Source organism: Myripristis murdjan, chromosome 23, assembly GCF_902150065.1.
Source record: "Myripristis murdjan chromosome 23, fMyrMur1.1, whole genome shotgun sequence".
Classification (NCBI taxonomy): domain Eukaryota; kingdom Metazoa; phylum Chordata; class Actinopteri; order Holocentriformes; family Holocentridae; genus Myripristis; species Myripristis murdjan.
The window spans coordinates 24,141,264-24,159,346 of NC_044002.1; the positions used below are offsets into that span (position 1 = coordinate 24,141,264).

The 18,083-nt window shown below is 40.9% G+C and overlaps 2 protein-coding genes across 3 annotated transcripts; both read left to right on the forward strand.

Annotated features, from left to right (window-relative positions):
- The first annotated feature begins 3,914 nt into the window (after nucleotides 1–3,914).
- LOC115355372 (E3 ubiquitin-protein ligase TRIM21-like) lies at nucleotides 3,915–7,277 on the forward strand. Its single transcript, XM_030046145.1, has 2 exons — nucleotides 3,915–3,988; nucleotides 5,595–7,277. The coding sequence occupies exon 2, from the start codon at nucleotides 5,604–5,606 to the stop codon at nucleotides 7,242–7,244; it is 1,641 nt and encodes a 546-aa protein (XP_029902005.1). The 5' UTR covers nucleotides 3,915–3,988; nucleotides 5,595–5,603; the 3' UTR covers nucleotides 7,245–7,277.
- Nucleotides 3,942–14,308, forward strand: LOC115355371 (zinc finger protein RFP-like). 2 transcript variants are annotated; one of them, XM_030046143.1, is made up of 2 exons: nucleotides 3,942–3,988; nucleotides 12,582–14,308. In XM_030046143.1, the coding sequence occupies exon 2, from the start codon at nucleotides 12,591–12,593 to the stop codon at nucleotides 14,229–14,231; it is 1,641 nt and encodes a 546-aa protein (XP_029902003.1). In that variant the 5' UTR covers nucleotides 3,942–3,988; nucleotides 12,582–12,590; the 3' UTR covers nucleotides 14,232–14,308. The 2 variants fall into 2 exon arrangements, with proteins under 2 accessions (XP_029902003.1, XP_029902002.1); XM_030046142.1 differs by lacking the exon at nucleotides 3,942–3,988 and adding an exon at nucleotides 11,064–11,121 and having other exon boundaries at nucleotides 12,575–14,308.
- Nucleotides 14,309–18,083: the final 3,775 nt, after the last annotated feature.

Here is an 18,083-nt window from a genome sequence, read left to right on the forward strand (position 1 = left end):
ATAAATGCATATGTTTCCACAATTTTACTGCCTTTTTTTGACTTGACACACACAGGAAGAATGGCAAGAACACACTTTTCTCCGGCCCCATTACAGGTGGTTTTCTCCTGTTTTAAGTGTACAAGGGCACTTGAGACCACTGTTTGCTCTGAACTGGCCTCCTCTTGGTTGTCTGCACTTGCCTTTTCTGAAACATCCTCTTTTCTGGGAATGTGTAACATGGTAGGATGTTTTTCTGAACATATTTGGCATGCCAGCTTTCTTTTGCAGTCCTTACTTAAGTGTCCTTTAACTAGACATCCGAAACAGAGACCAGCCTTCCTTATGAAATCCAACTTGTCCTTATGAGCTTTTTCTGCTACCTGATAGCACTCCACAAGTGTGTGATTTCTCTTGCAGCAAAGACACGGTTTGGTGAAGGCAACATTGCTTGGTGTCCTGTCAGTCGTTGTACTGGACTTGTCACTTTCTTTCTCTCTTTGTGTAGTTACATAAGTAGCGAAGCTACTTCCCTTTACTCTCTTGACATTTTTGTTCATTGGAAATGTTTTCTTCTCTTTTTCAGGTGTGGGGCCTTGTAAATCACCAAAAAGAGGGTCAGCAGTGATCTTTGCTTGCTTATCCACAAAGATGACCAAGTCTGTGAATCTCACCCTCCTACGATCCCTATCCTGAATTTCAAAAGCAAGCGCCCTCCACCTTTCTCTAATTTTGTAGGGCAATTTTGAGATGATAGCTCTCATATTTGTTGGGTTATCTAATTCATCCATATAGTCCACATCTTCCAAGACATTGCGGCAACTCACAAGGAAGAGTGAGAAACTGTTGAGTGCCTGTGCGTCTTCTGATTTTATTTGTGGCCACTTGAACATCTTTTCCATAAGCGCTGTGGCAATTTTCAGTTTGTTGCCATAACGGTCTTCCAATAGGTGCATGGCTGCAAGGTAGCCACGATCAGGGGGCATATGCTGACAGCTTTTCACTAGATCACGTGGCTCACCTCTAGTATATTGTTCCAAGAAGTACAGCTTATCTGCACTATTGTCTGCTTTAGAGTCCACTGTATGCTCAAATGCCTTAAGAAAAGACCTAAAGTCCAGAGGGTCACCACAGAAGACAGGGATATCACGTTGTGGCAAACGAGCCAACAGTTGATGTTTCACCAGCATCTCTGTCATGTCAGTTTGCTGTTTCAATACTTTGTACATGTCTTTTGTGGAGTCACTTTGGTATTGGGAAATCCCACTGGCAGTAACACCTGACTCTTCTACCTTAAACACTTTAGGTTTAGCTCCATATGATGGGAGTGAAATGTCTGGGAGTTTGTCATACCTCTGCAGGTTCTGTAGATGGCTGGTTTCTGCCTCTCCTCGGCGACTTTCCTTCTTTACAGGAGTGTATTGTGCATGTGTCCCATCAGCGTATTCATTCATTGCATTACCTTTTTCCTGTGCATCATATCCTTCATAAACCTTGATTTTAGCATTGGCCTCTGCTAAAGCTGTTTGGATTTCCAATTCCTCCTTTTCTGCTTGTAGCTGAGCCTCCTTTAATACTAAAGCTTGTTTTTGTTTCAGGGTAGCTGCCTTAGCTTCAAGAGCTGCTCGTGTTGCTTCTTCTTTTAAACGTGCAGAAGAAGTGGATGATGCACCAGATCGTCCACTACCAGCCTTTGATGCTTTAGATCGTGACACCATAGACACACTGTCCATATGAGTTACCTCATCATGACATGTTTGAGGCTTTTCCTTTTGAAGTTCAGCATTTTTAATCCACAAATCCACATCTTCAATAAAATCCTGGAATCTAACTTCCTTAGGTTTGAACCAATAGTCTTGGTCTGTGCTTTTCTCCTCCTCATTGAGATAAAGCAGAACAGAGATGTTGCTTTCTTTGAACTCCTCAAATGTTGTTTTGAGTACTTTCATCCTTGATTTAACTTCCTCTAAGTTAAGTTCATTTTCCATTAACTGCTCCATTTCGTTAGCTTTTGCGGTCATTTGTCTCAGTTTTCCTCTCCTTCCATTTATATAATGATACAGCCGCTCTTCCACAAAGCTTTCTGTGTGTTTGACTGCCCTCTTGTGGCCGTCATCCAAAACTGCGTGCCTGTCGGAGTTTTCCGCTTCCATAACGTAGTCGGTTCCAATTAACTCACAGATGCGTCAGGTACACAATTACTTGATTTCCAGCAGTATATGATTCCAGTAAACCATCAAGAAAAGTAAAGTACAGTCATTTTTAATTACCGCTTGGTAAAATAATCCAATGTCTCGCTGGTTTTCTTGCCGCAGCTCCAGAGTGCGCTGTCCGACTATTCCATTAATTAGTCGGATCCCTTGACGTAATGTTATTGTCCATAATAATCCATTCTTTTGCAAGTTTTTGACTTAATGTAGTGGCCGTTTTATGCGAAAATCCAAACCTTTACTGTTGGCCACTTAATAAGCAAGCTGTTGATGTTTTGACTCGTGTTCAGTCTATTATCTATTTTCTTGTGACACCCAATGTACTCACAAGTCCATACGAAGTCCAAAGGAGCCAGGGAAAAAGTTCCAAAAAATGAATTTTAATCCACACAAGCCTGATCCAATATCGACATGGTGAACATTTTCCACAGTTACAAACAAAAAAAAACATTTTCCACTGGCAAAAGGAAAATAAATACGACCATACAGCATCTGTCACTAAAAGCTTTTAAAGACTGTGACGACGGTCAAAAACTTGTTGCAATCCATGCTTGCCTATACCTCAACAACCCGCCGCACCCATGGCAAAACTGCCGTAAAGCAAAACCAACTGTCGCAAAGCAACAAGAAAACATAATTCAATGCACTCAGCATCAAAACACAAAAAATCCCAATGTAACCATAAACTCCCCACATGTCATCATTCAACTGCTGCATAAATACAAATATAAATGTAAATATAGTCAGAACATGTTGCTCAAACCACACATTTCAAAAAACACTCCATCAAATATTATTATGTGTTAGTGGCTCTTACAATTATCAATATTATTATTTATCATTATCAGTATTATTATTATTATTGGAGAAATCCCTAGTCTTTGCTGTGTGCTGTGTGCTCATCTCGGACCTTTTGGAAAAGGTCCAGGGTCAGCAGGGCCAAGAGGCTGCAGGTTTTCTTTCCAACCAAAAACTGATGTTTATTTTATCATGCTTGTTGGTGCTTTTAAAGTGAAAAAGAAGAGGGTGTCTGACTGTGCAGTAATTTAAAAAGCTTTTATTGGCATCATTAAGTCAGAAAAAAATATATTTGTATAATGCCATATTAAAGAAAAGGAATACATGTAGTAACAGGGAAAAACAGAGATGCATGAAATAAAAAAATCCACTATTTCAATGAAGTAAACTATATCAAAATGATGTTTGCCAATAGCAGAAAACCTGTCCGAGGAGGGGACAGGTGCTTTTTAAAAAAAAAAAAAAAAAAAAAAAAAAAAAACTGCAAATAATGTTGTGTCCATGCAAAAATAATAAAATGAAAGACTGTTTTATGAGTAGCAAACCGGATTGTTACTTTTTTTGTACTGTAAATAATTGCTCACTGGAACAGAGGCTTGAACTCAGCTCTTCTTGTTGAAGGATGCGCTTCGTCTTAACAGGAAAACCCCGCTGAGCCAAATGTGATGCTGTGGTTAAACTGAGTGACACTCAAATGACAGATAACTAAGTCCATTTCTCTTGTGGCAAACATATACTGCTGCATTCAAGTCTAAAACTGAATTAGAAAAGTTATAAGACATGCAATTGGAAGAAAAAACAGTCAGTCGAATTCCTCATGTTTAGCTATTTCATGTGGATTATGACAAGAAAACATGACAAACACTCCGCAGGAGGAGCAACACGTGAAGGAGGAGACTGGGAGCGTCATTTTGAGGAAGTGAAAGTAAAAGTAAGTCAGAGCGACAACATTGCTGCCGTCGAGAAAAGCTTATTTCTCTCCATAAGAAATAAAACAAGAGGTGAGTACAGCGGGAGCAATTTCACAAACCTGAGCCTTATGCCTGTCCATTTTACATTCATTTGTCAATGAAATGCAATGTAACGATATCAAAATGAGCTGAGCTGTTTGTGGTGACAGAGAAATCCAAACACTGACTCCACTGGCATTCCAGGTGCTTTTAAAGTGAAGAAGAGGAGGGCTAATGAGTTTGAAGTCATTTCAAATGCATTTATTAGAATGTAATGCCAAATGCCAAAACATGATAAAGAATGGAATATGTGTAGTGGCCAAATATAAAGAAACAAACTACAGTATTTTCAGTGAAGGACACTGTATCAAAATTATTTTTGCTAATAGGAAAAAACATGTCCAAAGAGGGACTCCTTGTGTTGTTGCTGCTCTTTAAGAGAAGAGGAAGGGACGTCCAGTGATTTAAAGGCCTTTATTATCATGTGCAACAAAAATAGATACCAATATCAGCACCGTTTTTATTAATATTTACTAGCATCAAAGACACATTTAGCCTATTGCAACTGTTGTTTTCCTTATTAATACCCACACAGTCAAGTTGAAAACATAAGTACCACACTGATTTAAAAGCCTTGAGGTAAAATTTAGACAGTAAACTCACTTTCTCACTCTCCTCATTATTAGACGGTGGCCTGCCCGTCTTTTTTTTTTTTTTTTTTTTTCCAGTCGGTCCGGTCCGTCTGGCCTCACCAGTCTGATCTTTTTTTTTTTTCTTTTAAGTAAGAGAGACAGGCCAGGCCAATCAGAGGCCAGCAACCTGTGAAGAGATCAAGACGTGATTGGTTTGTTTTGATTAACACCCGCCGCAACAGTCCGAGTCCCTTGTAAACAGGCAGCATGTTAGAGGGGGTGTCGCGACTCATGTGTGTGTGTGTGACTGTGGAGGAGAGGAGAGGAGGTGGATGAAAAGGTTGCGTGGTTGAAGTTCATACATTAGGCCTACCGTAGGCTATTCATCCGAATATAAGACGATATTTTTTCCATTGAAAATGCCCTGAAAAAACGCCCTCGTCTAATATTGGGGGTAAAAGCAAATACACATGTATTGTACTTGCATATGTAAACCAGTAGCCTAGGTAGGCTCGCCTGATGCCGCGAAGTTGATTTATAATGAAAGGTAGGGCCTATATATGGCACTATGTGTGCGCCGCTCACAGACCTGACCGGGTGGGCGCGGCACCGGCCGGTGCCCGCCTGATGCCGCCCGGTGGCTTTTTTATTCAAACAAGACTTTGTCCATATAAAAAGTATTTTTCCAAAAGAGGGTCTTGAAAAAGAGGGGCCGTCTTAAAGGCAGGGTCGTCTTTTACGCTGGTCAATAGGCCTACGGTAATTCGGTCGCCCCCCCACCGCGCAGCCTGACTTCGTGACCGATTCCTGGCCTGAAAAAGTCTTCCAGTCCGGCCCTGCACTGGAGCGCCTTTATAAACTTATTTTCTTCACTGTGAGCTCCATGATTATTTCACAAAGAAAAATTGCATTTACCACTTAAGGACAGAGTGTATTTTTATTATTCAAATATTGAGACTGAATTACGAAGATTGAGTGAATTATTGAGATTGAATTACATTTCACATTTTTACCTTCCGTCTCAGTGTGCAGAAATGTCTGCTGCCAGCTGTCTGCTGTCTGAAGATCAGTTCCTGTGCTCCATCTGTCTGGATGTGTTCACTGATCCAGTCAGCACACCATGTGGACACAACTTCTGCAAAACCTGCATCACACAGCACTGGGATGTTAGCACTCAGTGCCAGTGTCCTGTGTGCAAAGAGGTTTTCAAACAAAGGCCTGAGCTGCGGGTCAACACTTTCATATCTGAGATGGCTGCTCAGTTCAGGAAGTCGTCTCAAAAGAAAGACAGCAGCCGCTCAGACCAACGATGTGCCAAACCAGCAGAAGTTCCCTGTGACGTCTGCACCGGGACCAAACTGAAGGCCCTGAAGTCCTGCCTGGTGTGTCTGGCCTCCTACTGTGAGACTCACCTGGAGCCTCATCAGAGGATCCCAGGCCTGAAAACACATCAGCTGATCGATCCTGTGGACAACCTGGAGGGCAGGATGTGTAAGAAGCACGATGCACCGCTGCAGCTATTCTGCAAGACTGACCAGATGTGTGTATGTCTGCTCTGCACCTTTTCAGACCACAAGTCACATGAGATTGTTCCTCTGAAGGAAGAATATGAAGGAAAGAAGGCTGAGCTGGGGCAGACTGAGGCTGAAATCCAGCAGATGATCCAGAAGAGACGAGTGAAGATTCAGGAGATCAAGCGGTCAGTGGAGCTCAGCAGGGAAGATGCAGAGAGAGAGATAGCAGACGGTGTGCGGGTCTTCACTGCTCTGATGCAGTCTGTTGAGAGAGGCCAGGCTGAGCTCATTGACATGATTGAAGAGAAGCAGAAAACAACAGAGAAACAGGCTGAAGGCTTCATCGAAGAGCTGCAGCAGGAAATCTCTGAGCTGATGAGGAGAAGCTCTGAGGTGGAGCAGCTCTCACACACTGAAGACCACCTCCACCTCCTCCAGAGCTTCCCATCCCTCAGCGCTCCTCCACACACCAAGAACTGGACAGAGGTCAGAGTCCATCACTCATCATACGAGGGGAGTGTGAGCAGAGCTGTGGCTCAGCTGGAGGAGACGCTCAGTAAAGAGATGAAGAAGCTGCTGGAGGCTGAGCTGAAGAGGGTCCAGCACTTTGAGGTGGATGTGACTCTGGATCCTGATACAGCAAATCCCAAGCTCATCCTGTCTGATGATGGGAAACAAGTAAAGCATGGTGATGTAAGGAAGAATCTCCCAGACAACCCAGAGAGATTTTCTTCTTGTCCCTGTGTCTTAGGAAAGCAGAGCTTCTCCTCAGGAAGATTTTACTACGAGGTTCAGGTTAAAGGGAAGACCAAGTGGAATTTAGGAGTGGCTAGTGGGTTGATTGAGAGGAAGGAAAACATCCCTCTGAGGCCCAAGAATGGCTTCTGGACTATATGGCTGAGGAATAAAAATGAGTACGAAGCTCTTGCTGACTCTGATGTCTGTCTCTCTCTGAAGTCTCCGCCTCAGAAGGTGGGGGTGTTTGTGGATTATGAGGAGGGTCTGGTCTCCTTTTATGACGTAGATGCTGCAGCTCTTATCTACTCCTTTACTGACTGCGGCTTCACTGAGAAACTCCTCCCATACTTCAGTCCCTGTGTTAATGCTGGTGGTGAAAACTCGGCCCCTCTGATCATCTGTCCTGTCAATCATACAGTTTAGTCTGCCATAACAGTAAGGTTTTCTCAGAAATCATTTCCTGCCATGTAAGCTCAAAAATTTAAATATCCAATGATTAACTTCACTGCCTTGTTAAAATCCTTGTAACGAATCTATCAAAGTCTCAAAATACATACATCATATTCATGTCAAATCTCTGTAAAATCTTTTATCCTGACAAAATTACTCGAGTGGTTTGTAAATAATACCAAAAATTTTAAGTCTGTGTTTTTCACATGATGAGAATTTATTCAAATAAAAAGATGTGATTTAAGTTTTTTTCTGTGTTAATATCTTTTTTTTGTGTCCACTTTCAGCCTTAATAGAAAAGAAGACTGCAGTCAGCAGTTTTACTGAGGTACTTTATAATAACTACGATCCTCACACTACCAAGGTTTTTCATTATGATTCTGATTGATAACCAAAAAAAAAAAAAAAAAAAGCCAAAATGAACTAAAATTGATGGGAAAATGATGGGAAACAAGTAAGTCATGGTGATGTAAGGAAGAATCTCCCAGACAACCCAGAGAGATTTTCTAATTGTAACTGTGTCTTAGGACGGCAGAGCTTCTATTCAGGAAGATTTTACTACGAGGTTCAGGTTAAAGAGAACAATGACTGGACTCTAGGAGTGGCCAGAGAGTCGATCAAGAGGAAGGGACGAATTCGACGGGACACCAAGGACGGCTACTGGAGAATAATATTTGGAAATGAGTTCAAAGTTGCTGCTGATCCTCCTGTCCGTCTCTCTCTGAAGTCTCAGCCTCAGAAGGTGGGGGTGTTTGTGGATTATGAGGAGGGTCTGGTCTCCTTTTATGACGTAGATGCTGCAGCTCTTATCTACTCCTTTACTGAGAAACTCCACCCATTCTTTAGTTCTTGTAAGTCTGCCCCTCTGATTATCTGTTCTGTCAGTCAAACAGATGAGTAAAATCATTAGATTTTCTCAGAAAAGTTTCACAGCTGTTTAAGCTGAAAGTTTAATATGTTGTTTGACATTGTCCATATACTGTTGTGCATCGTTTAGATTCAGTTTATTAAGGTTTCTGTTTCCTTATTAACTATAACTAATGGTTAACACCCCCACCATACTTATATCAGGAAAACAAAAAACTAATGGCTTATAATTGATATAATACACACGATTATTGCAAAGTTTTACAGATAAATCCTGGCTATGTGTATACACACTGCCTCCCCTGTTGCTAATTAACATGTCTGGGAGCAACATGGAGAAATGAGTCATTTAGATGAGAAAACAAATACCGACAAGAAACAACAAGAAACAAGCTGAACTGCAAACAAAACATGAATTCTGTAATTGATAATGCACATCCGTTTTGTTCACCTTGAGAAAAAAAAAAATCATCTGTCATGCTTTAGACCATAAGTCACATGCCAGTCAGTATTTTTACATATACACTTATTTTCCACTATTATCCATGACAGGATTCCTAATTTGATACAGGCCAGGTAAACAGCAAATTCTGTTTGGATATTCTGAATTAGGCCTTTTTCTGAAGGTAGTGTTTTCTCACTTAATGCTGTGAGATCTTTCTATTATACAAGTAATTAACATAATGCTGAAATTAAGCATGTCTACTATAGCCGGGTTATAAGGTTAGAAATGAAAGAAAGTCAAGTCATAATTTTAGAAATCCAATCACCTGTTCACAGTCAGTTGCTGTGAGCTGAGGAGCTCCAGTACGGCCACCAGAGGGCAGAATACATCACCTGGAAGTCCTCTGTAGAGTATGATGACCTGATCCTGACAGAAATGTCTCCTTTCAGAGAATATCACTGTAATCATGTTCAAGACTGGATCAAAGCTGCATCAAATGTTAGGTTTTGGCTCAAACTGGGTGATGGTGAAAATGATATTGTAATACAAATTAAAAAAATATCAGAATCATAATCGCTTTATTTGCCAAATGTACAATGTACACAGGAATTTGTCTTGGCAATACAGCTGAGTGAAACAATGTGGCATTTCTATGTCCCTTTGATTTACCTAATTGTTCTGTATGCCTGTGCACACTCTCCACCACACCACTGATCATGTCTAGAAATTATGTAGATAAGTTGGGGTTCAGGTCACTTGCGCTTTGCCAAAAACTGTTAGTAGGAACAGACTGAGGCAGATTACTTTAATGATTTTTCATGCTTGAAAGTGAGGGGGGAAACTGAGTCGACTCCCAGCGAGCCGCGGACCCCCGCCTGAAATCACTCAGCCCCCAGGACTCTGGCATGGGAAGATAATTTGTGTTAATTGTGTCGTTGTCCAGGTGTCATTCTTGTCAAATAAAAGACTGTGGTGAGATTAAAATGTAGTGTTAGAATAATCATAAGTCAATATGTATGTATGTATGTATGTGTATATATATATATATATATATATATTGTGTGTGTGTGTGTGTGTGTGTAGTGATGTCCAGCAAATTAACTTTTTAAAAAGTTTTTTTAAAAGGGAATTCACTTGATTTCTTTTGAAAAACATGCAAAAACAAAGCAAAGAGAAAATGGGCAAAAAAGATTACTGGAACATTAGTGGGAAAAAAATGCAAAAATGAACCTGGATGTAAGTTAAAAAATATAGAAGGTTTAAAAGGCACCATACAATTAACAAAACACTTGAGAAGTAGCTATATATATATATATATATATATATATATATATATATATATATATATATATATATATATATATATATATTATAATCATTAAATTATGTATTTAAAGGTCAGATCAGTGACACTGGGTTGACATCAGATTTTTTGTGTTTAAATGCTTCAAAGGATCTGAATTCTTTCACCAGCTTTTAAATTATAAGGAAATGAAACTATTCCTCATTTTGCTGAGGATCCCCAGGAAGACCCCCGAGGATTTGGGAATGAAGCCTGTTTATTTTATAATGTTCCCAGGGAGTGTGATGTGGCCTAATTTCAGTATTCACCTCTGAGCAAGCTGCCCATTCTGCTCACATTTTGGGAATAAAGCCTCATTTTGTTGTAATTTGATCATTTCATCATTAATCACTGCATGACAATCTTTTATTCAGTGAGGTTTGGCCTCAAATGGAAATGCAGCTGTTTTCTGTTTGTTTCAGTAATTTTTAGACTCGTCATGTAGCCTGTGACAAAATTATTGTTTAAACGTCCAAAAGGTCAGACATGTTTAGCTTGTGAACCTTGGACACAGCTGGATTTTTCTGCGCGGCCCCTGAGCCATCTTAAGTTGAGTGGCCCTGGTCTAAATAGTGTACCCTGATGTCAATAAAATCAACAACTTATGTACATTTCTATATCATTGCGGACTTCTGCGGGTACGTTTCCTCAAACACCGATCATAGGAAAAGTCTGAGGCAGATGACTTTAATGATTTTATCATGCTTGATAGTGAGGGGGAAATGCACGTATGGCAAAAATCTGCTGCATCAGTAGCAGGATATTTCATCATTTATGGAAGCTCAAAATTATTATTATTATCATTACCAGTCATCATAATTTGGGCTCCTCTATCTCATCATTTTACTTTATACCTCATAGTTATGATTTACCATCAACCAAGTTTTTTTTTTCCCCTCGCGGAAATGGACTTTCACACATCATCATCATCATCATCTGTGTCTTATTTAAATTTTAATTTAATTTAATTTAATTTAATTTAATTTAATTTAATTTTATTTTATTTTATTTTATTCATTCATTCATTCATTCATTCATTCATTCATTTTAAATGGCGACTTTGACAGATGTAAATCAAATCTATCTTTTGCAACCAGAGGAGAGAGGAGGAGGCGCTTTTAGAAAGTGAAAGTGAATGTAAGCCTGAACGACGACGTTTTGCAGTTTGTCTCTCTGGATCAACAGTAAAAGTCGAGGTGAGTACATACGACAACTGTTGCTTCGCTTCATCAGAGAGCAATGACACAACATTGAACTGTAGACCTGCCCACACTGGATGTTTGCTTTTTCAATTTGATTGATTTATTTATTCAACTCGCAGCGAAAGGCGTTCGTATCCACATTTAGCCTATAGCTACTTCCGAGGCCTGCATAGATTTTTTCTCACACACAAGAGAAAGTCTTGTTCACGGTCACATTTACATCAGAGCCTCTGGATGTGGCTCAAGGGAAAACCCTCTGGAGACTCCCTGCATGGAAAAAACAATCAGCCTAAAGAAAGTGCTGATTTGTGTTTCTGCATTAGCGACCATTTTCATTCTTAGTGACAGCGAGGGCAACATAATTAAGGCTATGCTCAAGTGAAAATATAATTTTGTATTATTTTTAAATTTGTATGAAAGTCCATGAATTCATCAGTTTTTAATATGAAGGAAGTAACACAGTGGCCTGTGCTGTTCACATTGTTCTGACACTGGCTCCTGAATGACTCCTTTTCAAAATATGACAAAAGAAGGCGCGGAAAAGACTCAAAGCAACAGAATGACTGTTACATTCTGCATGTGAACTTTTTACTGAAAATATTATATTTGGATGTTAATATATTTGGATGTAACAAGGTGTGCATGCAGAGTGGGCGAGGACCTGTACTTGGCCCTCATACAGACAAACAATGACAGAATAGCGGAGGGAAAAGTGCAATTTAAAAACAGCAAAGAGGCACTATGAGAGAGAGAGAGAGAGAGAGAGAGAGAGAGAGAGAGAGAGGGAGAGAGAGACCACAGCAGTAATTTTGAATTTGCTTTTGTAATTCGTGCTTTATTTTTTTATTTATTATTTTTTTTTTTTTGAAATGCAGTTTCATTTGAAAACTGTTTGACTTCTGGGAAAGAGTCAGAAATGGTTCCAGAGCCATTCCTCACCACTGGCATCGTGTGTAATAAAGTGAAACACATACACAGAGAACAAGAAACACACTTGAGAGGTTCTGGGACTTGTACAGCATTTTTTTTTTTTTTTAAAGATTTTTTTTGGCATTTCAGCTTTATTGGACAGTCACAGTGGAGACAGGAAAGGCAGAGGAGAGAGAGGGAATGACATGCAGCAAGGGACCTGGGGTTGGATTTGAACCCCAGTTGCTGTGATTGGGACTAAGCCCTGGTACCTACCTGCTGTGTGTGCTTTACCGGGGCGCCCCCTTTTTATAGCATAATTTTGATACTGTACTGTATTATATTTGAATGATACAGTAATGTATTTTGTAATTTGAAAAGTGTTTAACAATAAAATTGGCTGCTGAGTTTTAGCAGATAGGAAAACATATAGTCTGGAAAAAGGGAGAAATGCCTAGTTGTTTTTTTATTACTATTTTACAAATAATTCAGGTTCAATGATATATGACACCATTAACATTTCATCCTTTCACCTCAGGTCTCAGTGTGCAGAAATGTCTGCTGCCAGCTGTCTGCTATCTGAAGATCAGTTCCTGTGCTCCATCTGTCTGGATGTGTTCACTGATCCAGTCACCACACCATGTGGACACAACTTCTGCAAATCCTGCATCACACAGCACTGGGATGTTAGCACTCAGTGCCAGTGTCCTGTGTGTAAAGAGGTTTTTAAACAAAGGCCTGAGCTGCGGGTCAACACTTTCATATCTGAGATGGCTGCTCAGTTCAGGAAGTCGTCTCAAAAGAAAGCCGGCAGCCGCTCAGACCAACAATGTGCCAAACCAGCAGAAGTTCCCTGTGACGTCTGCACCGGGACCAAACTGAAGGCCCTGAAGTCCTGCCTGGTGTGTCTGGCCTCCTACTGTGAGACTCACCTGGAGCCTCATCAGAGGATCCCAGGCCTGAAAACACATCAGCTGATCGATCCTGTGGACAACCTGGAGGGCAGGATGTGTAAGAAGCACGATAAACCACTGGAGCTTTTCTGCAAGACTGACCAGGTGTGTGTATGTCTGCTCTGCACCTTTTCAGACCACAAGTCCCATGAGATTGTTCCTCTGAAAGAAGAATATGAAGGAAAGAAGGCTGAGCTGGGGCAGACAGAGGCTGAAATCCAGCAGATGATCCAGAAGAGACGAGTGAAGATTCAGGAGATCAAACGGTCAGTGGAGCTCAGCAGGGAAGATGCAGAGAGAGAGATAGCAGACGGTGTGCGGGTCTTCACTGCTCTGATGCAGTCTGTTGAGAGAGGCCAGGCTGAGCTCATTGACATGATCCAAGAGAAGCAGAAAACAACAGAGAAACAGGCTGAAGGCTTCATCGAAGAGCTGCAGCAGGAAATCTCTGAGCTGATGAGGAGAAGCTCTGAGGTGGAGCAGCTCTCACACACTGAAGACCACCTCCACCTCCTCCAGAGCTTCCCATCCCTCAGCGCTCCTCCAAAAACCAAGAACTGGACAGAGGTCAGAGTCCATCGCTCATCATACGAGGGGAGTGTGAGCAGAGCTGTGGCTCAGCTGGAGGAGACGCTCGGTAAAGAGATGAAGAAGCTGCTGGAGGCTGAGCTGAAGAGGGTCCAGCACTTTGAGGTGGATGTGACTCTGGATCCTGATACAGCACATCCCTATCTCATCCTGTCTGATGATGGGAAACAAGTAAAGACTGGTGATGTATGGAAGAATCTCCCAGACAACCCAGAGAGATTTTCTTATTGTGTGTCTGTCTTAGGAAAGCAGAGCTTCTCCTCAGGAAGATTTTACTACGAGGTTCAGGTTAAAGGGAAGACCAAGTGGGATTTAGGAGTGGCTAGAGAGTCGATCAACAGGAAGGGAAAAATCACTCTGAGCCCCAAGAACGGCTACTGGTCTATATTGCTGAGGAATAAAAATGAGTACAAAGCTCTTGCTGATCCTCCTGTCCGTCTCTCTCTGAAGTCTCAGCCTCAGAAGGTGGGGGTGTTTGTGGATTATGAGGAGGGTCTGGTCTCCTTTTATGACGTAGATGCTGCAGCTCTTATCTACTCCTTTACTGACTGCGGCTTCACTGAGAAACTCCTCCCATACTTCAGTCCCTGTTTTAATGCTGGTGGTGAAAACTCGGCCCCTCTGATCATCTGTCCTGTCAATCAAACAGATTAGTCTGCCATAACAGTAAGGTTTTCTCAGAAATCATTTCCTGCCATGTGAGCTCAAAATTTTAAATATCCAATGATGAACTTCACTGCCTTGTTAAAATCCTTGTAACGAATCTATCAAGGTGTCAAAATACATACATCATATTCATGTCAAATCTCTGTAAAGTCTTTTATTCTGACAAAATTACTAGAGTGGTTTGCAAATAATACCAAAAATTTTAAGTCTGTGTTTTTCACATGGCAAGAATTTATTCAAATAAAAAGATGTGATTTAAGTTTTTTTCTGTGTTAATATCTTTTTTTTGTCCACTTTTAGATAGATTCCAGAAAATTATAAGAATGCTACATTTATAGTGATGATAATTATCGATTTAAAACTGAATTACAAGAAAACTGACAGTTGAGAAATGTGTAGCAGGAAGACAGAGGCCATTAAAAAAGTGCAGAAATCTTTTTTTGTTGCCAGTTTTTATTTGAATTATTGTTAAAGGGTTCGGTGAGTCACTCTATCCAAGCATAAAAGCCACAGTAATCATTTTTATGAATAAAACTGTAACAGTCAGTGTGTGGATATGTTGCACAGTCTAAGTTACAAAAGGGAAACTCAACATTACATTACGGTGCAGAGCTCTGACTTGAAGCTTGTATAATCATAATTATCCCATGTATTTTTCATAAACTGTAAACTGACCATGCATTTAGTAAGGGTGTTTCAAAGCTAGAGGCGAGTTTTTTTAAACAGTCCATTAATTACTGTTTTGTTTGTGAACACTCAAATTCATTCAAATAGCCTGTATGAAATTTAGAAAAGTCAAGATGACAAATGGCAGCGTCTGTCTAAGGTGGAATCCACCATTAATGTCCCGTGTGTTCTTGGCCTGACAACACACACACTAATGCACCAAAGAACATCGGCTTAAGGACATGTACCTGAACGCTGATGAAAAGCCCTTTTTACAAGTTTCAGGGAAAAGTCAAAGTAAACATGAAGCAACCAGGGGTTCGTTTCACCCAGTAGGTTCAACAAACTCCGAGTCTTACCCTGAACTCTGAGCTGATCTACTCTGAGAGAGGAAACTCTGAGTTTTCAGTTCCAGAACAGCTGATCTGAGTCAGTTTGATCAACTCAGAGTAGTTTCACCTGCACTGTAAAAAATTTTCCCGTTAAATAACGGTAAACTGCTGGCAGCTACAGTTGCCAGCAGATTACCGTTAATTATCTAAAACAACAGTATATTACCGTAAAAAATATTATAGCACTGTACTGTAAAAAAATTACAGTATATTACTGTTACAGTTTTTACGGTATATTACTGTAAAAATATTACGTTACCATACTGTAGAGAAAAATTACAGTACAATACCACAATATTTTTTATGGTAATATACTGTTGTAGATAATTAACGGTAATATGCTGGCAACTGTAGCTGCCAGTAATTTATCGTTATTTAATGGGGAAATGTGTTACAGTTAATTTACAGTTCCTACTGTATTCTCCATAAGCAGTTTATTACTGTAAATGCATTGAAGAATGTGATCTTTACTGTAACACTGCTAGAAGCAAATAATTTTTAAAAATTACATTTCAAAATGAAAACCCCTGACAATTGCTGTAAAGAAATGGCTCAGACAAGAGATGGCCTTACAACATTTGGCATTTATTGAAGACAATCATTCAGTTCCTGAACAATTAAAAGTATTTTAGTAAAAAAAAATACAAATAAAAATGACAAGATGACTATACAAGTGCAGCTCAATAAATTAAAATATAATGGAATAACATGTAACAGGCTCTGAACAATCTTTACAAACAGGCTCTTTTTTAAACAGGCTCTGAACAACCGTTATACAACATGGATATCACACTGAAGTCACACTTGTCCTGTGTGGAGATGTGGGCTACAGAAAGCCCCACTCAAAGTCAATCAAGTTTTTCATAAGTGTGGCCACAGGGGGACTCACAGTAGGTGTCTTTTTTCGGACCAGTGTTATGACCCTGGCCTAGGGGCACCAGGGTCACACACGATGGTTGCCCTGCTCTTCCCACTCCCAAGTACACCAGCCAACAATACACTATTTTGAAGGCAAAGTAGCAGTTTTATTAAACTTCAGAGAGAGCACAGCCAAAATAATAAATAAAACCGCTAACTCAAACTCCCTGCCTTACCTGTTAGAAAACAAATTAAACAAAAGACAATCAAACTTACCTACCTCCTAATCTAAAGTAAAACAGGAGAAAAAGAACTATAACAAAAAGGCTTCTCCCTCCTACAGAGGACTGCTACTTCTCTCACTAATATTTACAATATTTACAAAGGTGGTGACAGGGTCACCACAAAACACACAATGCTAAGGGCAGATAATTTTCCACTATTCAAAACCGATGTCTATCTAACACTCAAATCACAGACGCTGGAAATAGTTGGCTGCTGTCGGTTGGGAGTCAGAGAGTCAGAGACTGACGGCTGGGATCAGCTGGCATTTAAAGGGGATGATCAGCCAATCAGCGGCAGCAGCTCGGTCACGTGGTCAGCTGGGAGAGGCTCGCACACCTGCAGCTCATGAAAACAGACAGCTGATTTCTGATGCAGAGAGGGAGGGGAGAGAAAGAGCTGTCAGCACACAACAAAAAGTAAACACAACAGATACATGACCCCTGGTCATAACACCTCCCCACCCAAAGAAAATCAAACATGTTCCCCCTACAGAACATGTCTGATTTTTTTTTTTTTTTTTTTTTTACACTAACTAGGAGCGAGACAGTGCATCAGCCATAATATTGTCTAAACCCTTCTTATAACGAATTTCAACATCAAAATCCTGAAGTAAAAGAGACCAGCGCATAAGGCGTTGGTTGCTATTCTGCATCCGGAACAAAAAAACGAGTGGGTTGTGGTCGGAGAAAACGACAGTGGGCACTGGGCTGGAGCTAACATAAACAGAAAAATGCTGGAGAGCCAACAACAAAGACAGGGCCTCCTTCTCAATCGTGCTATAGTGCAACTGGTGTTTGTTGAACTTTTTGGAGAAATAGGCTACAGGATGGTCAATGCCACTGTCATCCTCCTGCAAGAGCACTGCGCCCGCTCCATGCGCACTGGCATCCACTTCCAACTTAAACGGACGCGCAAAGTTGGGAGCAGCGAGCACAGGGGCACTGCAGAGGAGAGCTTTAGCAGCCTCAAAAGCGGACTGACATTCCCCCGACCACTGAAAAGGGGTTTTAGGACTAACTAAACCTGTCAACGGAGCTGTGACGTCAGCAAAGTTTTTACAGAAGGCCCTATAGTATCCAGCCATCCCCAGAAAACGGCGGAGTTCACGGCGCGTTTGAGGAGCTGGGAAATTCAGAATGGCCTGCACTTTGGAAGAGACAGGGCTAACGCAACCCTGTCCCACTTGCTTGCCCAGATATGTTACAACAGCCTTCCCAAACTCACACTTGGCCAAGTTGAGGGTGAGGGAAGCGTTTTGCAGCCGGGTGAAGACGTCACAGAGAGTGTCCAAATGTTCAGACCAGGTGGATGAATACACAACAATGTCATCTAAATATACACCACAATTTTCAACGCCACACAACACTGTATTCATCAGCCGCTGGAAAGTGGCAGGTGCGTTCCGTAGACCAAACGGCATGACGGTGTATTGCAGGAAATGATCCGGGGTGACAAAGGCACTAATTTCAGAGGCACGGGGTGTAAGTGGAACTTGCCAATATCCTTTAAGGAGGTCCAATTTAGTGACAAATTTGGCCGAGCCCACGCGGTCGACCAAATCGTCCATGCGCGGGAGAGGAAATGAATCGGGTTTGGTGATGCTATTCAGCCTCCGATAATCATTGCAAAAACGGGGGGT